At 38.1% G+C, this 26,120-nt stretch overlaps 1 protein-coding gene across 2 annotated transcripts in view; it reads left to right on the plus strand.

Annotated features, from left to right (window-relative positions):
* The first annotated feature begins 9,326 nt into the window (after positions 1 to 9,326).
* The window catches only part of cert1b (ceramide transporter 1b), a 35,230-nt gene continuing 18,436 nt past the window's right edge, over positions 9,327 to 26,120 (plus strand). The window contains exons 1-3 of one of the 2 annotated variants that reach the window (XM_077233551.1): positions 9,327 to 9,963; positions 11,281 to 11,415; positions 25,060 to 25,176. In XM_077233551.1, the coding sequence (XP_077089666.1) occupies positions 9,820 to 9,963; positions 11,281 to 11,415; positions 25,060 to 25,176 (396 nt within the window). In that variant the 5' untranslated portion in view covers positions 9,327 to 9,819. The remainder of the gene's footprint in view (positions 9,964 to 11,280; positions 11,416 to 25,059; positions 25,177 to 26,120) is intronic. The other variant, XM_077233550.1, reaches the window with a different exon arrangement.

The raw sequence follows: 26,120 nt of genomic DNA on the forward strand, positions 1-26,120 counted from the left end.
TTAGTTTATTTTACTTTACCATTTTATCATTAATCTAATCTTTCAATTAAATTAATTATTACACAATATCTTGGTAATTTCAGTTTAATTAACAAAACGGAAATTTGTGCTAGTTTGTACTGAAATGACTTCAGCTCAAGTTGAACAATGACATAATTCTTTAAAACTGCAGTACAGCTGAAATGATCTCCGTTTGCATGCTTTAATCAGTTTCCTGTTATCACTGTAAAGCTGTTTTGAAACAAACTGTATTGTATAAAGCACTATGGAAATAAAGGTGACTTGACTTGATCAGAGTCATTAAAAAGCACAAAGGCGACAGTCAGGCATTTAATATGATGTATAAATGTGTGAAAGTGCAGCAAAGGTCTTGTGGTTTCGATGTGTCAGCAGTGCTGCTCACACACACACACACACACACACACACACACACACACACACACACACACACACACACACACACACACACACACACACACACACACACACACACACACACACACACACGTCTCTGATTAAACCCACTGAGGTGTCAGCAGTGCTGCTCACACACACACACACACACACACACACACACACACACACACACACACACACACACACACACACACACACACACACACACACACACGTCTCTGATTAAACCCACCATCTCAGTCTCTCCTGGGATCAATGACATCTAACATTCTCCAGCAGGGCCTTTTCATGCATCTCAGTTTGGGAATAGTCTGTGTAATGGGTTACGAGTACAAGTATACACACACTCACACTCTCTCTCTCTCTCTCTCTCTCTCTCACACACACACACAAACACTGAATCTGTCAGAATCTAGTACAGTCAGTGTGTAATGTAACTGCTGCATCTGCTGAACAACACATACATAGACTTCTATTGCTTTATATAGTAAATATATAACGCCTCCAGTCTGACCCTAACTCTTCCTTTTGCAGTATGCAGTATGTACACTGTGCACAGTATGCAAATGTTCTGCATGACATACCCAGCTGAGCTACATCATTTGCCATAATGTGCCGTGTGCAACCAGAGGTTCTGTCTATTCCTTTTCCAGAGTGACAAAAGAACTGAAGCTGTGATTTTATATCTCTTTCTTGATCAATTGACTGAGCTAATAATGAAACAACTGCATGCTTGATTCTAGTCGCTAAAATAATGTGAAAACAGTGCAGAATACTACTGTCTGAAACATTTTTAGTAGCCTATACATTTTTAAATAGCAAATATAGTACCAAAATAGATCTAACTGATAGATTAGGCTACTCTATACGCAGCATAATATCACTTGTTTATGTGGAAAACTCTTCATGCGGAAAACATATTCAGTAGCCCTTCAAAAATGTAAGAGAAAAGCAAAAATATCCAGTTCTCTTTATCTCCAGTAGGAGGCGGAAGCGAGTCCGGCCCCTGAAACCCCCGGCATAAGGAATCATTCAGGGTGGGGACGGAATTTCTCCTGCTTAAGATCTGGTGACTCACTGAGCACTGAGAATCTGAGTGGGAAAACACACACACACACACACACACACACACACACACACACACACACACACACACACACACACACACACACACACACACACACACACACACACACACACGAGAATAGCAAAGTGTAGTAATTTTGAATGACTAAGAGAGAATGTTTCACCAAACAATTTGTTCACCCTCAGGGGAGTGAGTGCATACATTTAACATGCTGTGTGTGTGTGTGTGTGTGTGTGTGTGCGTGTGTGTGTGTGTTGGGGGGTGGTGGTGGGTGGGGGGGGTTGGGGGGGGGACCTGTGATCAGCTGGCTGGTTGTAAAGTTGGTTATAAGTTACAAATGTTTTCATTCCAATCAATTCAAAGAGTATATAGGGAGTATTGACCGATTAAAATAAAATGAAATAAAATAATATTTTATGTACGTATTCAATTATTCATAATTATTTTTCTTTTTAATGCTTCATTTCAATATTTTCTTAAGCATTTTTTTAGTGCTTTTATTATTTTCTTATTACTTTTATTCTTTTTCTTTTTAGTGTTTCAATTAAATAATGTTGTATTAAGAATGCTATAAAATAAAATATATTTTTATAATGTTTATTTTTAATGCTTCAATTTAATATTTTCTAATTAAGTGAGATTTCTAATCAAATGAATAATGGGCATGCATGGTGACAATAAAAAATAAAATAAATAAAGAATGTGATTTGTTTTCTTGTTAGTGATTCAATTAAATAATTGTGTATTATTACGTAAATTATTAATGATAATTATTAATGATATTTTAATTAATGGCAAAGCAGGTGAGGCATGTTGAAAATAAAATAGATGTGAATTGTTTTACTTTTATTTTTTCTCTTTTTAATGCTCCAACTAAATAATTGTTATTAGTAAAATTATAAATGATAATTAAAATAAATAGTGAATCGTGTGGGACGTGTTGACAGTGAAAGAATAAAAAAATTAATATGTGTTACTTTAATTTCTTTAATGCTAAAACTTTCTTTTAAACGTTTTTTTTCAATATAAGAACCATTTCTGTGCCATTAAAGAGTCTTTCAGAGAACCGATTTTAAAAGAACCATTTTTTTCTTAGTGTGTAGAACATTTTAATAATCTGAAAAACCTTTTTCCACAATAAAGAACTTTTTGAGGAATGAAAAGATTCTTTGGATGTTAAAGTTTTTTCATGAAACCATCAATGCCTTTATAGCCAAACACACATTTAATAAAACCGCATCCGTGGCCTTGCGTGACCCTGAAACGTCTATTACAGTTCCTCACTGCAGATGAGATGCACGAAAGTCCAGCCAATGACTCGGGTTCGTTCAGTAACCATGCATAATTTACGTCACATAGCATTAGCTAAACATAAACATTAAACACTGATGAGTCAAAGTAGCTATTTTGCTTCGACAAGCCAAAAATCTTTGCTTTCCCATGTACAGTAAAGAGCCTTTGTTTCAGATTATGCTCAATTTGAGCCACTTATTGTGCAAAGAAAGAGGAAAAGGCAGCGCTACCGATTATTTATAGTCTTTTCATGAAGCTAAATCAGTTCTACAATCATATTGTGTGCTTACAGACTGATAACTTTGTATTCCTGTGAGAATTCCCGCAGAGCAGAGTTCACACCGCTGGGAAGGACAGGGTTCTCAGTTCAGCGACGAGTAAAAGCCCCGTCAACACAATCTCTCAGATTAGCATTAGCACTGCTAACAGGTGTGGTGCCGAATTCTGACCCCCGCCGAATTATTACCCCCCTAATATGGTAGGTTTAAGATTAGTTGTGGGGGAGGGGTTAGGATCAGGGGTGGGGTTAGGATTAGGCAATCAGATACTGATTTCAACGAGGGGGGTAATAATTTGGCAGGGAGTCAAAATTCTGCGCAACACCGTAATCTGCAATCTGAATCCTAATCGAAACGTGAGCCTGTGACTCGGTGTAAATGCACATATTAACCAACGGCATTCGAGAACTCGAGTCTAGACGACCCTTTGATTGGCTGGGCGGGAAGTGTTGGAATATTCTGGAAGTCTGACATTCCAAGACTGCAATTCAAGAACAGACGGCAGGATTATTCTAGAACCTCAACCCTCCTCCATTTAAAATGTACTGATGGTGGGCCATTAAAGTCCTCTGGTGGAGGTACACTTCCGGTCAAAAGATTTTTTGTTGTTGTCATTTTTGTAAAGTAATTTATTCATGTGATCAAAGCTGAATTTTCAGTCTTCAGTGTCACACAATCCTTCAGAAATCATTCTAATATGCTGATTTTGTGTTAAATTATTATTATTATTATTATTCCATCATATTTCTTTACTCAGACATGTTTTGTTGTCTTTTTTTAATTATATTTTTCATTGTTATGCCAATAAACAAGCCAGAATGAGAACATGAAAACATGAATTCAACACCCCCCCCCCCCCCCCCTGTGTTAAACTATTATAAATTCTTTTCAATTTAATGCATCCTTGCTAAATAAAAGTATTCATCAACTTTTGAATGGTAGTGAATGACAACCATATTAAGCAGTTTTCAACTTTGATGACAATCAGACATGTTTCTTGAGCGCAAATCAGCATGAACGATTTCTGGAATAAATTACATTTTCACACTATATTACAATAGAAAACGATTTTTTCAAATCATAATAAAATTTCACTAAATTCCTGTTTTTACTGTAGTTTTTCATCTTAATAAATTGAGTAATGAAATTTACTCAAAAAATAAATATAAAGTGAATGAAAGTAAGAAAGAAACCATCTGGAAACCACCACGAACAAAAGTGTAATGAAGTAAAATGTGTGACGTAAGTTTACTGTTTACTCGATTCTTTCTTTTTCTTCTTCTTTTGAATAAGTTATAAAAAAGAGAAAGAATCCCAGAATGTATACAGTGAACTGTATGTTAAATCCTATGTTTTAATAAAAAGACATTAGAGAGAGTGTGTGACGTATTAAATCTCACATGCTGCTCTTTTAACTAGCTCTGCAAATGGACTAGAGCATTTCTCAGCTCATAGTTAAACATCTCCGGCATCTTCAACGTCCACACATGCCTCAAAGTCCACAGTTTGCGTACAGGCTTTGTGGTTATGTAATATTATTGTCAGTCACATGCTGAAATCCATGCTAAACCAAATTTAACCTTTAATCTAAACCGGATGCCATTCCAAATGACTCCGCAGAATCAAGAGACGTGTCTAATTCCCAGCCGTGCCTGGCTTTCCGAGGAACGCTGCTAATCTGGAGCGTGTGGGGGAAGAGGAGGTGTTCTGCTGGACTAATGGAGGTCTTGTGGTCTCCTTCATGGGTCTTATGACCGAACCAGGCTCTCAGCCAGAGTCAAAACACATGACACAGCCGCAGGTCTATACAGCCCTGGACAGTGCAGAATACCATAAAAACACTTTTTACAGGAAATGGACGTGAACGTTCCTGAATTTCCCTTGGGTATCTATCTCGGAAGAAAGGGTCGTAATCAATTATATTTTACATGAGGCCAGGAAATTAAACATTTGATTCATAGCACACAATAAATCCGTGCATCTAAAGCCTTGAAGTCATGTTGGAATGATTTACAAGATATGCACACATGAACGCCGCCACAATGATATATTTAAGGCTAGAATACACTACTTTTGAAATCTGAACAGATTTTTTAAACACTAGGCACTTTGTAAAGGATGTTTAACGACACCTTTCGAGGATCATACACTACCAGACTTTCCACACACGCAAAGCATGTATCTCGTTGCTAGAAGACACATTGCAAATGAAACCAAAATATGTTCCAGAATCGACTCAAAATATCAGACTTGTTTGATATCCTTCAACTAGATGGAATCATCGTCTGAATCTAAAAAATTTAGTCTGAATGCAATTTTCTGTGAAATTGTAAATCATTTAGTATCTAATTGAAATCACTTGAAGTCACATCAGAAATATTTGGGAAGAAAATGATAATGCACCCTGGAAGTCTAGCATTCATCACCAGAAAAAAAGATCCAGAAGATCTAGGTAACATTTACCCCCGGTTCTAGTGTAATGCATGTTTGAGCCGTTTTAAGCACCTTATCTTAAAATATGTCAGTGCCATTGTTTTGTCTCAAGGCATGTTTATAAAAGCTACTTAAATGCCCCAACTCATTTTTTTAATTCTGTATTTCACCCATTCCTGCTAAGTAGGAACTTCCCAAAAAGAGATGAAGTACTTTAGGAAGGATATGTGACAAACAAACAAAGCTAGAGATCTGTATTAGTAATCTAAATGATGACTCTGCTGTAAAGCACGTGGCTGGAGATTTGAATAAGAGTTCAGCTATATTGTAAAGTAAGGAAGAGAAAGAGGTTAAGACAATGAGGGTGTGCCTGTGCTGTAAGATCAGTTGCTATAAACATGACTAATAAGATCATGATCACTTCATTGCCAACTGTGTCTGACTCATGCGTCCTTCAATTCCATGAGTAAGACAGACACAGAGATGGAATGTGTGTTTCATCTGATGCGTTCAGTGTGTGAAAGGTGAAAGAATACAGAGAGAAAGATACAGATTGAAACCGAAAGAGACCAATACCAAATGAATGGCACTTCCACAAACAGTCTAAATGATGAAGGGCCAAACAGTTCTCACAAAACAGCATCTTACTCTGGTGAAGAACTCCCCACTGATATTTGAATTTCACACACACACACACACACACACACACACACACACACACACACACACACACACACACACACACACACACACACACACACACACACACACACACACACACACACACACACACACACACACACACACACACACACACAAAGTTTTTTTCATGCTAATATGCTTCATTGATATATAGCCTATACACTACCAGTCAAAAGTTTTGGATCGGTAAGATTTTAAATGTTTTTAAAGAAGTCTCTTCTGCTCACCAAAGCTGCATTTATTTGATAAAAAAACAAAACAAAAAAAAAGTCTTCGGTGTCACATGATCCTTCAGAAATCAATCTAACGTGCGGATTTGATGCTCAAAAAACATTAATCATTATTATCCATGTTGAAAACAGTTGTGTACATTTTTTTTTAGGATTCTTTAATGAATAGAAAGTTCAAAAGAACAGCATTTATTTGAAATAAAATCTTTTGTAGAAATAGAAATGTTTCTTGAGCATCATCATCATATTAGAATGATTTCTGAAGGATCATGTGACACTGAAGATTGGAGTAATGATGCTGAAAATGATCACAGGAATAAATTACACTTTACTATACTATATATTCACGTAGAAAACAGCTGTTTTAAATTGTAATAATATTTCACAATATTACTGTTTTTATTTATTTATTATTTTTAATCAAATAAATGCAGCCTTGGTGAGCAGAAGAGAATTCTTTTAAAAACATAAAACATCTTACCGATCCAAAACTTTCGACTTGCATGCAGTTTGGCCTATATGGACTTGCTACTGCAAACAGATATGTACAATATGCCGCTTCTGCATTAAAAGAAATACATCAATCCTGTAGCAGATCTAGGCAGGTGGAGCTGGGGAGGTGGAGGGTTTCGAGGGATAGCGCTGCAGGACTAGCTCACAGCAAACACTGAACCAGACTATTTAAACCGTGAGCAAGCATCTCATTGGCTGCAGGATCAGCACAGGCCAATCAGCTTGTGCCATATGCGGTAATGATGTGATTGTTTAGAGATTGCATGTAAAGAGTTGCATGACTGAACTATATGCTGAACATGACAGCTTGGCATGTTTGAAAAAGCCTAACCATCCATAGTTCTACCTTCCCACATCTTTTTCATCTTGACATATTTTTTCAAATCATCATACCTCTATAGTGATGCATCACCATCCGTAACATCCATCAATCCCCTTTTCTTCACCTCAGCCACAGTGATCCAGATGAAGGCAGTTCCACCATACCTATCAGATAAAATGTGTGTGAACAAATGAAAAGTGTCAGGTACATTTTATGGTGGGGCACTAATGCTTTGCTTTTGATATGCATGTGTAACCTTAATGGCAAAACTAATGAGGTGGTATCGTGATCTATAGCATTATATGATAGACAGAGTTCTCTTTCTCCAGTAAGAAGAGCTCAGTAGAGTAAAGTGACCTGAATATCTGAGCTTCGGTCACAGGGGAATGATGCACAGCTAATGGGCACAACTGCTATGAATGGAGGATACTGAGCACTGATTGAACAAAGACATTCATTAGTCATTTGCAAGCTGCACAATATAATTTGTGCATCCATTATTAGGAAAAATGCAATTTTACCAAAATAGTCTGGAAGTAAAATTACGCTTTAAATCAACATCAGCTGCTGCCACAACTATAAAAAACATGTCAACAGCTCAAAAATGCATTTGAATATTTGAATGATTCATAAATTTGAGTAATTCTTGCATTTGCAGACCTCACCATCATAATGCTAGAGTTGCATTGATGTTTTCGGATTGGTTTTAAGCATGTCTCTATGCAGTTCCCACAGTCCAAAAGTCCCAATAATTTGATATTAGCCACAATAACTATATAAGTGTATCCTTACTTCTAATGTGTACTATTCACTTTAAATAAAGCATTGCTTTAGGATAAAACTCTGTACAACAAGGCATTTTGACATTAAATACACACACACACACACACACACACACACACACACACACACACACACACACACACACACACACACACACACACACACGTGAGAATGTTTCAGTAAACATGTTGTGTATTCTGAGGATCAGCATTTTAATTTTTGTATACATTAGTATGTGATTATTGTATATGTATCGTTCTATTCATTTATTCATTGGTTTTCCCACAGCCTTGAGATAAAAAATGGAGCTTGGGATGTTGCATGTGTCAAAACTGATGAAACATATAATGTGATACTTTTGATACATTTCTATCTTTTTGAATGATGTCATCATGGCCACAAACTTGAAGTGAATATTTTTTTTCACATCTAATTAATTTGCATGTTTCGAAAAGGCTCCATTTTTAAGGTGTTCTTAAAGTACAAACACTGTTGTGCTTGATTTGTAGCTGATGATTCACAAGAACACGCTCTCCACGCTCTCACACTTTTCTGTTTGTTTAGCATTTATATGAATCTGCACTAAAGGATTCTCCCACTTATGCCATGATTTTCCCCTAATCTGTGTGACAAAATTGTGAATTTTACGAATAGACCTGTAAAAAAATAAAATTTTGATTTTATGGGGACTTTAAATTATCTCAGCACAAACCAATAAAGGAAAAGGTCAAAGCAAAACTAATTTAACGAACCACATTTATATTTCACTATTTGTAGAGTTTGCTAATAAGTGAACCATCACTATCATTGTATTTCATATTAGGGTTAACTTAGTGATTGAGTAAACACCCTAGCAACCAAACACAGCACACAGCACAGCTAATCAACTGCATAGAAACATGCTATAAACAACGCATAACCTTAGCAACTAAACTAGTAGATTCAAAGTTATCATTATATATATATATATATATATATATATATATAGTCTGAACCTGATATTAAGATATTAAGAATCGGCTACACGTGATGTTTTGATGCCGATTGTTTACAGTGGCGTTACCATGATAAAGCTATTTTAGCAGCTATTTCAATCAATCGTTACTTACACCAACATAACGACAAAATAATGATTCATATTTACATGAATTATTAACGTTTTTGTTTAGAATATTATTTATATTCACCCAAATGCTGTAAAATCCAAGTTAAGTGCTAAGGAAAGGCGGGGCCAAAGTTTCCATTTAAGGAAACGAGGCTTAGGTGACGTCATACACTAGCCAGCGCCCCTTGAGCTGCACCGCGCGCGCCTCAGCGGTTGAGAATGACGTTAGCGTATTAGCCACCTTCAAATATTGAGGAAAAAATAGAAAGGCGATGTTAATTTTTTTCCATACATTTTATCGAGCCGTTCGCGTATTTTTGTTTTTGTGAGACGAGTATACTCTCTTTTAGCAGCTGATGTTGATTTAAAGGGCGATTTTTAGTGAGAGAGAGAGAGAGAGAGAGAGAGAGAGCGAAAGGGAAGAGAGAGAGCAAGGGGGCGGGTGTCTCTCGCCTCGCGCAGCCTCACGCGCTCTCAGATTCGCATGAAATCAACACACGGACGGTTTACTTCCACATTTATCGCTTCATTTTTGGGATTTTCGGGATATACAACACCATCATCGATGCGAGGCCTTCTAAGGGACACTCGTCGCTGATATTAGTCCCGCATTTCTTCTATTTTTGTCGATTTTCCCCCTCAGAGGAGCGTTCGTTATGAATTCCAGCCCGCTTCCTAACGGCAGGCTCCTGCCGGACAGCCAGAGCTGGAACTCCTCCGGTTCCGACGAGGATCTGGAAGCCGAACCGGGTCCCGGACCGCACGGAGGGGTGTTGGAGTTCAGCGGGGTGCTCAGTAAGGTGGGTAAAGTCGTAAAGATCTCGAATAACGCCTCCCGAAACGTGAAAGCGCGTGTTTTTGTGTGTGTTTCCACCTGATCCGATGTAAACAAACGTCAGTCAGTTGCCTTAATGTCACGAAGCCTGTCAAGAACATGTTTAAAATCAAAAGGTAAAATAGTAATTATGGATCACTAAGATATTTTGCATGGTAACATTATTTTAATTACACATTTTACCCATTTTACACCACCGTAATATGTACTATGTTCTGTTCATCAGTGGTGAAATAACGTTACTACAAATACTTAACACTCAGTTTAAATGATATATAATTATTTGTTCGCATTGCGGTAATAATAATTTGGTTTTATTTTTCTTGGTGATTTACAATGCATGGTGACAATATACTGCTCTTTAGACAGCAAGCCTCAAGGTTATGTTAACCAAGACTGTTTTTTTTTAAATAATACTATGCTAAATATGTGATGCATAAATGTCTTTACTGATGCGTGTATAATCGGTAACGTTATAATTGAGAAGGGATGCAGCAGGTCATGAGCTGGAGCTCGAGTTTGTGGGGGTTACTAGAGTTCATCTGCTCGTCTTTTCTTCCTGATGGGATTAAACGAGAAAACCTCTCCTGATGACTCAGACAGCTGTGATGAGAGGAGCATTTTCCATAAGAGATTACTGAATTACTCCACAACATCATGCAATGACCTAAACCTCTCCCCATGGAGGATATCTACATTCAATATAGTCAATAGGTGTATTGTTGTGCATCAAGTGTTTATTATCATAAGTCAACAATATGGCTGTGTGCATGCCAGTGTTATTTTTATCATTGATGTAGTCGTTTCTGGTAATATTTTGAATTAGATTTTATTTGTATATTTTCTGTATCCATTTTAGTCATTTTGTTATGTTTGCCATTTTTATTAGTTTTTGTTTTTGTGTCTATACTCGCTGCTTCTCAATACGCCAACCTCCATACTATATAGTAGGCGAAAAACAGCATGTGAGCCGAGTAGTATGTCTGAAATCATAGAACCATATCATAAAACAGTAGGTGAAAAGTAACTTGGATGTGAGACTCTAATGTGTGCATTCGATGGACACTTTACTATCCCATGAGGCCACGGGAGAAGATTTGTCAATGGAAGTGATGCGACGCGACTGATGCCGTAGGTCACATGACAATGACAACGACAACATGGCGGATGTAATATGTTATGGTTGTAGTTAATGATAATAATAACAACCCTTGTGCACACATATTTGTTCACTCTTTGGTTTTCTCATAACAATGTTTCCTCTTTTGTGTTCCCTCTACAGTGGACTAACTACATTCACGGATGGCAGGACCGCTGGGTCATGCTGAAGAACAACACCTTGAGTTACTACAAATCCCAAGACGAGCGAGAGTATGGCTGTCGTGGTTCCCTGTGCCTCAGCAAGGCTGTCATCACAGTGAGTATCCTGGGGAAAGATCCCTCCAGACAGCCGTGGGAATTTCACAGCCGAGCCAAATTTAGAATGATGTCTGCATTCACAACGAAAGCTTGAATGGGTTCAAATTGGAGATTGTTATGCTCAAGTTGAATGGAGATTAGTAAGGATACATGATATTCCAGTTGATCAATGTTAGGCTGGTAATATAAGGTCTCATATTTCTATTTCTCTCAGCTCTCCAACTAGTATTACATTGTACAATTAAAAAAAAGTATATCTATTGTACATTGTAATATTTCAGTGCCTGGTAACTTGACTTGACGTGATTTCACAATAATAACCCTGTGGAAATGTCTATATATAATTCAGTGAAAACATCATTAATTGTTTTGTGCCATCGAATCGGTTATTGGCCGTTTGCATGGATGAAATTTCTGTATTGCAGCATCTCTAGGAATTAGATTTGGTTTTATGGTTGTGCTTTATCTAATATGATAAGCGCTGAGGCAGTAGATCTGCTGAGAGCACTTTTTATGGCCGGAGAGAGAAGAATAGAGATTGACGGAGGGCAGACATGATTCTTTGCCACACGCAGTCGGCCAGGCATAGACAGACTGTGGCCTATTTCCCCCGCATTCATGGTAAAATCCCGCTTGCGCACCTGCAGAAGCCCGGAGACTCTGTGTACTTTGCCTTTTAATATGTCACGTTTGATTCCTTCCTTTGAGTTCTTAACAGGGGCAGATATTGCTGAATGTATTCAGTATAGATGCTCAAGAAACTATTAAATGCATAATGCATGGTTCAGTGTGACTGCTTATGATCTGATTTGGCCCAGATATCCGACAAACAGAATGAAATGAGAATTCCCTGCATTGCGTTGAAGATTAACTCATGATCACACACAGATTTCGACATGTGCCGCAACAGTCCATGCCTGAAGTGTCTTGAGTCACCACTGAAAATGAGGAAACAGGGTGAAGGTTGTGTTGTTATGGAGACCGCTGGAAAGGTACAAGTCCTTATAGTGAACCTGTTACCGCTAGTCCTTCAATGATTAAACCAAAACTCTTTCCAAAGATACAGGGAAAGAAAACACACAAGTCTGTGGGAAACCCAAGCATTTCAGTCTGAAGAAAACTCATTAAAACACCCAAATATGCAAAGTGAAGTCTGAAATAGTCAGGCATGGTGACTGAAGGGTTTTAGAGGTTTGTGACAGTGTGCACAGCCTGTGCTCTGGTAGTTTGTGTTTAAAGCTGCCGGTTGATGCTGTGAGTTCCACATTCTAATTTGATGTTTTGCATTTTGGCTTTAAGCGAGAGAAAAATGGCTCCTTTGTTTTAAGACTCTGTGTGACGTGAGAGCGACTTTTTTCAGCTGTGTATTTGTTGAACTCCAACCATTATGGTTTAGCATAAATATTAACTTTGGTATAAACACAAGCGTGTGGACTGGAAATGTAACATTTAGAACAAAATTAACTTTTTGCCACACCAGCCAATGGTGAGTGAATTGACTGCATTTATCAGCCTTAAATATTCCTTTCCAGCTATGAAACATTTTTACATTCATTGTTTTTATTTTTTAAGGTGACTTTCTTTCTTTTCTTGTGTGTTAGTTTCAAACAGTGCAGGTCATTGTTTGCATCATATATAAGCCTTTCCACATCTCTCTATCTGTCAAAAAAAGGACATTTTCTGGCTTAATGCAAGGGTTTTTCGAGAAACCATGCTGTCGATGCACATGATGTCACGATGAATGTTGGTATGTCTTCGAATTGATTTGCTTGTGTTGTTTGCATCAGCGAGGAACACACTCTTTCTAACCGCTCGGTTTCAGCCATATATTAAGTTGCAGTTCCTCATAAATGAAACTGCCACTGTGTTTAAACTGTTTTTTTTTACTCATGTTTGGCACTTGGCTACGGTTCATTTTGGACCCTGACCACTGGACAAAAGTATTTTATTGTAATCTCAAGAGCGCATAAACACACATTTTTATCATTCTTTGTGCATCTCCTATAGACCTTAATCACCGCAGCCAGTGTCCGAAAGTAACACCCGCAGAGAGAGAGAGAGAGAGAGAGAGAGAGAGAGAGAGAGAGAGAGAGAGAGAGAGAGAGAGAGAGAGAGAGAGAGAGAGAGAGAGAGAGAGAGAGAGAGAGAGAGAGAGAGAGAGAGAGAGAGAGAGAGAGAGAGAGAGAGAGAGAGAGAGAGAGAGAGAGAGAGAGAGAGAGAGAGAGAGAGAGAGAGAGAGAGAGAGAGAGAGAGAGAGAGAGAGAGAGAGAGAGAGAGAGAGAGAGAGAGAGAGAGAGAGAGAGAGAGAGAGAGAGAGAGAGAGAGAGAGAGAGAGAGAGAGAGAGAGAGAGAGAGAGAGAGAGAGAGAGAGAGAGAGAGAGAGAGAGAGAGAGAGAGAGAGAGAGAGAGAGAGAGAGAGAGAGAGAGAGAGAGAGAGAGAGAGAGAGAGAGAGAGAGAGAGAGAGAGAGAGACCGACCGCACTCTTTCTCTTCATCGCTGTCTTGCTCTCTCTCCCTGGCACATATTCATCAAAATAAATCGACACGATGGTAAAGGTCGGAAGATCATAGTTTCATGTGGAGCATTCGGATATTTTTTTTTCCTGATTTACCGCTGGGTGTGAATTGTGCTAAAATACCTTATCTTCTCTGAAGCGTTCCGCACATTCAGCTGACATAAACCACACTTTAAATAAACGAAAAAACCTATCCAGTGATTAAATGTTTTCTGTGTTGACACAAATCTTGAGGGATGTCCTAGCTGCCGGGATAATCACACAACGCGTACATATCCCATAATGACACGTCCAATTCGCGAACTAATGACTCACTCCTTTGAACCGATTCATTTTAATGAAGGGTTAAAAACAACTGATATTTCCAGTCAGTTACTGATCAGTCAGAGTAAATGGAGTAAAAAAATAGGCAGAGTAAAACTAAATATTTTTTTGAAATAATTATAATATATTATTATTGCATACTTTTTATTAAATATACAATTAATACATTTCATTTGTACAGAACTATTTTTATAGGCACCACCACAAAAATATTATTTTAATGTGTGTAAATTGTGTAATATGTGTGTGTAAATAAAAGTAAGAATGGAAAATAATAGACCAGAAATATAATGCCAAAAATGTTTAAATATAGCCTATATAAATTAATGTATATGTGACACAAAAAGGCTGTTTATTATTTTGGCCGGTAAAAAATATGCTTGGCTGGTGGATTTTTTCATCTACCAGTCCCAGTGGCAGGTGAGCCAAAAAGTTAATTTCGGACCCTGACCGCAGCGCCATCTGTCATTTTTAACTGTAATGAAAGCGATGCTGTGAGGGACAGACATTCATCTCTTCAGTGGGTTGTACTGTTATTTAATGCGTTTTTTGATTGTTCTGCTGATGAAACACTGCAAAAATATCTTCCCAATAAATTTCCGTTGACTAAAATCTCCCGACAAATTCAATATGAGGTGTTGAAAATGATAGATTATCTAGGAGCTTTATACAGCGGATGCCACTGAAAACACAAGTTTATCCCTCACAGCCTCTCTTTCATACCTGTCACGGCTCTGCTCTGAATAAGGTCTATTTCTCTTCCTCAGTAAATCTGTTTCCCTCTGAATACCGTTCTAGAATACGAAGCAGCTTTATTCAGTTTTATTCAGCATGCACATGGCAGCAAATCTGCCCTCATAAATCCTCTCAAAAAACTAGTTATTGTGTCACACCGCTCTTCCTGCCTGCTATTACACTGTCCTCACATGACTCACACATACTTAAACAGGTCACACATCTCGGTTTTAAGTGTCTAAGACCACAGGACCACCCCAAATTCAGACAGGCTTAACCCTTGCAGACACAACAGGATTATACCGTCCTCATGAATATCTGATTCAAACCCAGATTTCCCTATAAAACTGGGTCTCTCTGCTTCAGCGCTCCGATCTGCATATTAGCTGGAAACAGTGTTAATTATGCTTTGTGTGATACACTCAGGCTGTTGAATTGGACTTGATTAGATTAACGAATTTCAGACCTCAAGAGATGGAGACAGAATGTGAAGGATCAATCAGTGTGATGACAAAAACAATTTCACAGAAACTCGGTCTGATTTAATCGGTCTGTCAGCATCACCTAACGAATCCAACACGCTCTTTTTCACATTGTTAGTGATGCTCTACATAGGATTAGTGATTTTAGCAAACCTCTAAATTTGAACATATTAAATTTAATGTGCAACTTATCCCACAAAGTTTTTTCTGCATTTCAGTTCATAGTGTTTTGAGCCGTATTCAGCGCAAGAAAAAAAAAAAAAACACCAATAAAGCGACCACAGCACACAGCTTTCAGCGCTCGCAATGCATTGAGCTTGAACTATGTGCTTTCGCCTGCCAAGTTTTAACCTCATGTGAGCTGGATTTCTTTTTTTTTCTGTCTCTCTCTCTCAGCCTCTTGCTAATATCTGTTAAATCGTGGCTCATAAACATGCAATTTTTCTTTGAGCTATGCTGGACCTGGACTCTGTCATGATCTGGCAGGGAAAGCTCTCACTGTGTATTGGTGTATTAGGGACAGGTACACACAGGTACAGGTTATTCTGGTCCAGGGCGGGTCATTGGAAACGTCACCATGGGATCTAGTGCAGCATTCAGCACATGTCTGGACAGGCAGAGTACTTAATAGAGCTGAGTTTACAGGAGAAAGAGGGAAGGCCAGTGCTTGCATTTCACTGTTCTTGACATTTCTTGATCATCTTCAAGTGCTTTTATTTCTTGCTAACTTAACATTTGTGGGCCAAAATTAAAAATAGGTCTACACGTTATTGGAAAAAACTGAAATTGGAATATTTAGTTTTTTTGCGATCTAAAAAAACAACTAAATATAGGAATTTTCATCCGATGACTTGAATAGCTATATTTTTAAAGAATTATTATTTATTTCTGGAGTGAGTGGGGGGATTTTGTTGGGGAGTGAATCTGCATTAAATATTTTTTTTAAAAACCTTTATGTTGATGGGAAAATCCCTTTAGGGCTTCACTTCAGTTTTTTGAAGTTGTAAGTAGAACGGAGATTATTGGAGTACATTTTGCAAGAGAGTATTATTTGATTCTTTCTACTTCAAAATTTCATGTTTAATTCAACGTGTTACTTGCCATTTCTTTGAAACAATTTTCACTCAGAAATTGGTAGTTAATTTCACAAAGAATTACAAAGTAAGTAATTGCTGTAAATCCTACAGCAGTTTTTTTCCTAGTTTTGAAATTAAAATGTGGTGTTTTTAAAAAATCTAGTTTTACTTGAGTTTTCTTAGACCATATTCCATTTTTTTTAACAATTCGATAAAATAACAATAATTGTTATGATTTTATTGTGGCAATTATAAAAAATATAATATTTCTTATTTTGTTTAATACTAATAGAACCCTATTGTTATTATTTTACTGTACATTGCAATACTAATATTTACATCAGTAAAAAATCTTTAATATTGAGCCCTGGAAGGTTGTTGGATGAGTAGAGAAAGAATCATGAATGACGAGACAAAGGGAGAAAAGCAGAAACCTTGAATGTGGACAGTGTGTATCAAGTTACACTGTCATTTTGACCAGATGGTTTTTGTTTCTTTTAGCTTGTTTTATTAGACATCAAATGGATCAAACTGAGGTCTTCCTGTCATGTATGTGTATGCTTTCTTTGGTGTCCAAACACTGCAGGTCCTGTGTGTATTCTCTGCTGTTTTTTTTTTAGATAATTCATGTGGTTTTGGGCTGAATATTGCTCTGATTACTCTTTCATTTATTCTAGTCCAGAACTGGTTTCATTTATCCAAACCTAAACCACAAGAGAACCTGATCAAAACTGCTACCAGATGAGTTACCGACCCTTCAGTCTTCTGTAAACACAACCGACTTGATTCGCATGCAGCCTTGCGCTCGTGTGCTGAACTGCTCTGGCGCCACAGAATGCGAAAATGATGATCTTCACAACATTTGCATGCCACCTTTTTATTGTAAATTATTTACACACAAAACCTCTCAACAAATGAACACAGTAGTTTCATTCAATGGTGCAGGTATAACTAGATTCTTATAAAGGTTGCTTTGGTGGGCCCAAGTCAAAGTTAGCCCATGTATCATGATAAAACATCAACTGCATGTTTATTCAGTAACAGAAGAGGAGTCCGTTGTCATCAGTTTACATCTGTTTACTGCAGCACTGAGACGAGGTGCATCTTTTATTAACGCTTATGTTGGCAGTGGTCAGCAGGCTCAATAAACGGTGTAAAAGCCTTTCAGACATTAAATGAAGCTGCTCTCTGGTGAAATAAAACAGCAGCATTGGTACTTTTTGCTACGGCTGAACATTGCTGTAGGACGACAGGCATAATTTTCATCAAAGCTTTCATTGCAAACTGAATTCAGACATGACACAGCATTTCTGTTTTAATGTCTTCATGACTGTTCGTTCAGAGAAATTGAATCGGCTGATCTTCCTAAAACTATCCATGCATGTATGCATCATTTCTGAGATGTGCTAAAAATATATACTTCTTCACAAAGTCATATTTGCTAGGAATACACTAGGGATACCACTTTTTTTCAGACCAAATACTTATTTTGGGTACTTGCCGATACCAAGTACCAATATGAGTACTTAATAATACCATTACAGTTCTTCTCACAATGTTTTATTTTCATCAGATATTTTTCACTTTCTGACTGTAACAAGTAAATGGGCCTATACAACTTGTATAATCAAATTGCTTGTGTTAAAGGGTTACTACTAAAGGAGCTGTTTCTCACCCCTCCTCTTGACAATTTAGCAAAGCATAGTTTGCAGTTTGCTCTACTTTTATCATCATCGCTTATCTTTAAATATCTCCAAACGGCTGACATTACTCCTCCTCCGACTATCTGCTCAACTGCTAATGTCAGGTTGCCATGAGGGGCCGTGTCCGTTCATATATCGCGTTTTTTGTGCGTGCAAATTCGTTATTTCAAATGTAGGCGCATGGCAAGCCCGCTCATAATAGAAGCGACACACATGCGGTGAGGCACGCTTGTTTTTCCAGGCGCACACATGTTCATGGTTGCATAGCACTGACAGACGCCACAGTGCACAAGCGCTTGTGGAAAGGAGGAGAAACATTTTACAGAAACAGTTTTTAGACGCGATATGTGAACGGCCCCTTAAAGTGGTTTCGGGTGCGGTTGCATCGGGGTAGTTTTACGAGTACGAGTATGAGCACAGTATCGGATAGACACTGGTATCGGTGCATCCCTAGTATTTGCACACCTGCCTTAAGCTAATTCTTAAAGTTTATAAATATATTATCAATTGGTAGTCATGTCCAACATATGCTCGATCACTCACTCACTTGTATTGACCTGCTAAATATTTTATAGAGGCAACATTTTTTGTAGTTACAGCTGCCAAAGAGAGAGAGGGCGTCAAGTGCATTTTAAAATGTCAATGACTTTGTGTGTGTGTTTGTGTGTCTCTGTCTGTGTGTTTGCATTTGCATTTTCGATTAGTGTTCTGTGCTAAACCCAGGGGAGCGCTATCAAGCGGCTTGTTCTCATTCTCACATCCCTTGTGTGCATGTCCTCACCTTTTGTCACATGGTAAACTCTGGGTTCGAGACACTATCTGAGGTCATGGCTGTGCTGTGAGCTTGTTTGGCCTTAAAAACCACAAATGAGTATCACACAAAGTATGCTTTCTTGCATGTCCTCAGACAACACAACACAACACAACCGATGGCGGGACCTGTTTTCCTCCTCTCGGCTTGACCAGCACCGCTTTCTGTGTCAACTGGGAAACTGGTTTGAAAACGCTCATTATTTTTACGATTCCATTTAGTGATGCTAGTGGCACAAATTGTTCACATCTTTAAATTGTAGTACATTTTTAGCTGCTCAATGGTGTTGTAAAGCTTTATAAGGGAAGGCAGTCGTGGCCTAATGCTTAGAGAATCAGACTGGAAACCCGAAGGTTTGAAGGGTTTGATTCTCAATACCGGCAGGAAATGTCTGAGGTGGGCCACAACAAAGTGCGTGCGTGCGTGCGTGCGTGCGTGCGTGCGTGCGTGCGTGCGTGCGTGCGTGCGTGCGTGCGTGCGTGTGTGCGTGCGTGTGTGCGTGCGTGTGTGTTCGCTCTACTCCTATTTTGTGTGCACTTTCATGGATGGGTTAAATGCAGAGGATAAATTCTGAGAAAGGGTTAGCATACTTGGCCTTTACACTATTAAGATATAGTGCAGTTTTTCATAACAGTATTGAATATATAACGTTTTTAGTTTTACATGTAATGAAACCTTTAATGCTTAATAAACTGGGGTTTCAAATAAATGTCTTTGTTCCAACTATCTCTAATGACAGCCCATAAACAGATTAGTTTAGTGTGGTTGGTGAAGAACACATTTATTGTGAGTGTGAAGATCGACTGCAGATATTTTGTTGTGTTTTGTCCCTTTAAATCTTGACTGCAGAGCTGCTGGAAAGTTCGATTTTCCCATTTCTGCTGGAGCCATTGTGCGCCTCAGGCCTTTAGAGGGCTCTTGTTAAAATGGGTTTGAGTGAATCTATGTGTGAAGGTGTAAAACGGCCTCCATTACGGATCAAACAGCCAGTGAACCCTGAAACTTCCTGTAAAGAAAACCGATGGTGAAATGAGGAGGAGGTGATGGCAGCATGGAGACACTGGGATGTAGGAGGGAATGATCTGTGATATTTTTAAATACTATTGAAAAAAACGTTGTGTAGATCTGGAGTAAAAGAGAAAACAAGACGGGTGTGCGACGGTCCTGTTGTCTGAAACGGGAAGTTCGCTCCCTAATGATGAAATCCTGTTTGATGACCGGGGTCAAGTCAGAAAGTCCCTCTGCTCATCTCTCCTGTCTTCTACTTCCTTCCTCCCATGTTTGCTCTAACCAGGACTCTGTAGTCACATCTAGGCAGACTTTAAACTATCGATGATAGCAGGTTAGTTCGTCATATGACCTGGCTCCCTTCCTTTGCATCCTGTGTCCTAAGCTGTCGCTCAGCTTGGCCTGTGTTTCCTTTGTCTTTTCCTCTTGGATTCAAGCTGAACTCCCAACTTCCTGTGTTTCTGATTTCCCAAAGCCAGATCCAAGACTGAAATGCTCAGTAAACAGTGATTTACTCATCATCCTTTTCTGTCTCTGTTAGAGAAAGCATGCGAGGGCCACGTGAGCCGTACGGTCCATCTTTAACCAGCTCCTGATATCAATATCTGCTGGCTGGTCACATTCACTCGACTGATACTAAGTTTCTATTCTACTCGCCTTTTGAGGAAAGTGTGGACTTTAACACAATGTTTATTTTACACCCTGGACATATTATCATCATCATGGCCATTTGTGATTTGACACACCTCACTTCCGTTCTTTAAATGTAGACCTTGAACTGTGGCTATCATTAACATGATTATTATGATTATTATACATTTAAAAGATGTTGTAAAACTGTTGTCGACGGCCAATAAAATGCATTTAATTAGGCAACAGAGCTTTTTAGTCCATTTGCTTTGTGCAACAATTAAAATGTATTATTAAATGACTGAGTGTAAATAAACATACTCCAGTATCAGTTCAAATTCCACACTAAATGATTGCGATCAGCTAGTGGATTATGCAAATGCACAGAATGTGTCTGGCTTGTATATAATTGTTATGAATTAAAGTTTGTTTTTTTTGACAGATTTTATTATCTTCAGATGTAGGATTTAGTATGGATCCATCTTTGTATTAGATAAATCATTATTATAGCTGTACAAAAGCCGTATAGCTGTGTAGCTGTATTTGTATATTGTGTTTTACTCTCTGGACACATTAGATAATGCATCATTCTTATGTTGCCACACACGACATGTTGATTATTGTCATATTACTGGGATACTGTATATGAGACATTTAATTTAGTTTTTGACACAGTGCTGTAAATTTCACAGGCTCCCTCACTGTGTCTCTCACAGTCCACACATAGGCCTGTGTGTGTCAAGAGTAAGTGTGTGTGTGTATGCTGGGAAGCCGATCTTTGGAGAGAGAATTAATGTGTCAGTCCAACAAGAGTGTTTGAAGTTCAGCTCACGTGTGCTATGGAAGATTTCCAATAATTCACTTTGTAACAGTCGATAGTCTGAACTCCGCATTACAGTTTACCCAAAATTGAAAATGTTGTCATCATTTACTCACTCTCAAGTTGTTCTGTTGAACACAAAATAAGATATTTTCAAGAATGTTGGTTACTAGACAGTTGACGGTAGCTTTTGACTTCCATAGTAGTAGTGTGACAATTTTCATTTTTGGGTGAACTATCCCTTTAATGAGTACAATGATTCAATAGTAGTTCATGTTAGCTCAGGTCCATTAAATAACAGTTCAACTTTTTATTGCTAGGTCATATTAACTAATGTAGGTAATTCTAAAGTTTTACCAGATTATCAAAGATGTTTGTTCACCTCTACCAAAGCTCTGTCTGCCATGTTTAGTTTACTCCAAAATGCAGCACTACCTGAGATGGAAACGCATGAATAAACAGATGCCAGTTCTGTTTAACATCTGCATGTCAAGTGTTGTGATATGTGTGTTTGTGTTCATTGCAGTGCAGTGCAATGAATGGTGTCTCCCTGGTTAAGTCAGTCCCATAGTGATGACCCTTGTGTTTATTTTAGTGTCTTTTCTCAGTACCCGCTGTGACCCTCTTGGGGTACCTTGCACTGCCCACCGTGTCTCGATTTTCCATTCCCAGAATCCTCCTCAAAGCTTTTCCCATGCAGGGACTTGAATGTTCCCATGTCAGTCGGTTGCTTCTGGGTTATATGCATAAATATAAGCACTCTTAAATCTAAAGTGACATTTTCAACATCATAACAGCCATTTTTCAAACAGTGACATTGTAAATGCACAACAGATCCAACCACTAAGAGCATTCAAGACTGAGCTTTTTGAAGTGCATTCTGGGATCTTATAAGGCAGCATTATGTTTCTGTGTTATGAATAGTCTCATGCTGTGAACATGCTTATGATGCCTTTGAAATTAGGGCCCTGTAAAATTATTTTTTCTGAAATCCCCATTTCCGTTTATTCGGTCTAAAAACAACTTGGGACAAGTATTTTACAAGCCTCTTTATATGCACCATAGCATTACACATGTTTTTCTCTTCCTTTTTTTTTTTTTTACTCCTTCCAGATAGTGCTAATCTGTCTTTAACAATTGGATTTTAAAGGCCTTGTCTCCATTTTAACATGAAATACTGCATTGATTGAAAAATCATTAAATTTTTTAAGTTGTTTTTAATAGGGAAAAATTTACATAATTATTGCGAAAATATGAAATTTTCTCAAAATACAAAATATTAAAGAAAAAATATTTAACAAAAATATATAATTTTAATGGGGAAAAAAAAGAAAAACATTTCAGGTGTTTGGACACTTTTGAGGAACACAGTGCTAAGTAGGCAAGGTACTAAGTTTTTCATCTCACTGTCTCCTTTGAATTTGGGATTTGTAGTGGAAAGATACCGTGTTTCTAGGTAAATATTGAGTGTTTCATGTCTCAGTGTTTAGTACTTCCAGGCCTCTTGCTCGGTGTGTTGTTGTGGTTTTGTTCTGTGGTGTGATAAGCGTCTTCGCTCAGATGTGAGCGATTATTCTCTCTCCTTTTAAGCACATGCAGTCTCATTAAAACAGCCCCTCTCCGTCTCATGTGTCCTGTCATGCCTCTTCATATTGTGATCAGTGTCAGGCTTTGAATGAGCTCCTCACGCTTCACCCAGAAGACCAGGTGTCTGTCATATTGTTTGCAGTTTTTCAAATGCTCTGTCTCTATTGATCTAGTCTGATATATCGCTTTGCTGTGACATTGATTATTACTTATGTGAGGATTGTGTCAGACAATATTTTTCTGTGAGTGAAAGTGAAAAATATAGACATTAAATAAAGATTTTTCTTTTTTATAGCTTTGTCATCAATGGCTGCATGCAACAACAAACATACAATGTAATTTCCCTAAAGTGATTGTCAGATTCATTCTTTTGAGTCACCAATTCTTAAATTGACCTGAATGTAACTCATGATTTATTGGTCTGAATCGGTTATCTGAATCAGTCAAATGACTCTCACACTTCAAGTCCGTCCCTTTTTAAATTAGAAATGAGAATTTAGAATAATTTGTATCAGGGATGCACAATATTGAAAAAAAATTGTGATGTGCGATAACTTGTTAAATAATGCAATGTTCGAAACGATAATGCTTTAAGTGTCTAAAATAAATTTTAATTCTATTTGAAAACTGTGCAACCAACTTTTTTTGAGAAGCATCCCTACAACTTCTGAAAGTGAACAGCAGTGTTTTACTGTAGCATTACATAAAAATTAAGTGTCATTTTAACATCAGTGTAGATTTTAAACGGAGAGAGTAAACACCAGGTTTTGAGTTTCATGATCATTAGGTTTAACAACCGAAATTGAATAAGCAAATGTAAAAATAAAACACTAAATAGTCTTCACGATTAGGGTGGGAAATTTACTTTTTTGCCCAACAGCCATGTTATTTTCTGTCCAATCCGCTACAAGGAATGTTTTAAGTGGTAACCAATAAAAATATGTTTTACAATCCACCCGCGACTGTGTCTGGTATACAAGGCAAAGTCACCCGCCACTCTGGAAAAGGACCCGCCATTGGCTGGTGACGGGTGCTAATTTCCCAACCTGTTCACAATGAATTAAATACTGATCTTATTAAAGCTACAAAAATTGAGTCAAGAGCAGTAAGTGATTTTCTGTTTTTTATTGTTTGATTGACATTAAGCACACAGAGGGAAGCAGGTTTATTAGGCTGCTGTCACTTTAAGAGCTGCACGGATCCAGTATATTCTTACATGCCTGTTTTCTTTCTTTCTCAACTGTTTACTCCACTTGAATATTCACCAAAACGGGCTTTTGTTTTGGTGCCCGTACTCAACGGCTTTCTGTTCGAATGAGAACTTCGCTTATTGCGTTGAATATCATGATGCATTTTACAGGTATGTAACTCTCATGTGTCCAGTTTACTATCTGCTTTCTGCGATGACCTAAAACTTAGATTTTATTTTTTGGAGTATTAAAATCATGCAGTTATCGCAAGCCGTTGCGCTATGCGTATCGTGATCTGCACATTTGCGATATTTCGATATGCAGCCCTAATTTGTAAATGTTGTTGGTAGAGGGAGGCAAGGAATGAATAATAAAGGGAAGTGAAAAGAAACGGGACTGGTGGAGTGCAGTATATCAGACTGAAGGAGAGGAGTGTTTGACTCATCTGGATTTCATAGAGATGTGTGAGGTCTGCGGAGATCAACATCTGGCAATAATACCAAACACACACACACACACACACACACGGCTGCTGTTAGTTTTTTTTTTCAGAGGGAAATATCTCACATGGGTCAAGGCTCTTTTTTTTTCTTCTCTTGGCTATGGTGGTTCTGTCTACTCCTCATCATCAACAGATTGAGTATTTGGATCCCTCCATTACCAAAAAGCACCTTGTTTACAAAATAGAAATATCATTCATAATGGCGTTTGAGGTCATGTATATCAATCTAATAAGTATTCTCTCTCCCTTTCTCTGTAGCCTCACGAGTTTGACGAGTGCCGTTTGGACATCAGTGTCAATGATAGTGTGTGGTATCTCCGGGCTCAAGACCCAGAACATCGCAACCAGTGGATCGATTCTATCGAGCTTCACAGGGTGAGTTCCCCTAACTGTCTTTACCCAACAGGCTCTTTTCTCATGCAGCCAGACTATTGACTGTCAGTATTAAGTCTGGTTCGTCTGAAACCATCCCTGTAGACAGGAAGCAACAATCTGAACAACATCTGACTGACGACCAACCTCTGCTTTTTTATTTTTTTAATTTGACATATTTGGGAGGGTGGATCGGACATTGCTGTTTTTATTCACCCATTACTGTAGTAGTAAGCTCAGAGTGGGTTAGTTGGTAGTGGGGCCTCTTGCTAAATCACAGAAATAAATAATAGTTCATTGAGAAATCAGAGAGAAGAGATTGACTGTGTGAGATTATGAATGTGATTCAGTCTGTGTACATCACCTGAGGGGCAGAGCACACACACACACACACACACACACACACACACACACACACACACACACACACACACACACACACACACACACACACACACACACACACACACACACACACACACACACACACACACAGAAGTCAGTTAAGGATTCAAATACACAATAATACAGTAACGCAAATTAAACATATTTATATAAAAACTATGTACGATGATCATACGTGATATTTAACACTCTTCATCATAAAAGCATACTAACAAAAATGCTGCAGATCAGTACTAAAGATGCATGAGTGAACATGCCACGCGCATAGCTGTAGTAAAATACTCTATAGTGAGAGAGAGGATGTGGGCACTGCAGGTACAGACAGAAATCTGTCACTCAAGAAGTGGCAAAACAAAAAAAATCAAAGGCAGATGAAAGGAACGGTGAGAGACTTCATGATAGGGTCTACTGAGCGACGAAACACTTTAGAAATGAGATGAGAAGGGTCTTATTGTGACGTGTGTATATATAGAGAGAGATTACAGAGTGAAAATATAATAATATATGTTATTATGTGTGTGTGTGTGTGTGTGTGTGTGTGT

Source organism: Siphateles boraxobius, unplaced genomic scaffold (assembly GCF_051911475.1).
Source record: "Siphateles boraxobius isolate OS27281-9 unplaced genomic scaffold, OSU_SipBor_1 18, whole genome shotgun sequence".
Classification (NCBI taxonomy): Eukaryota; Metazoa; Chordata; class Actinopteri; order Cypriniformes; family Leuciscidae; genus Siphateles; species Siphateles boraxobius.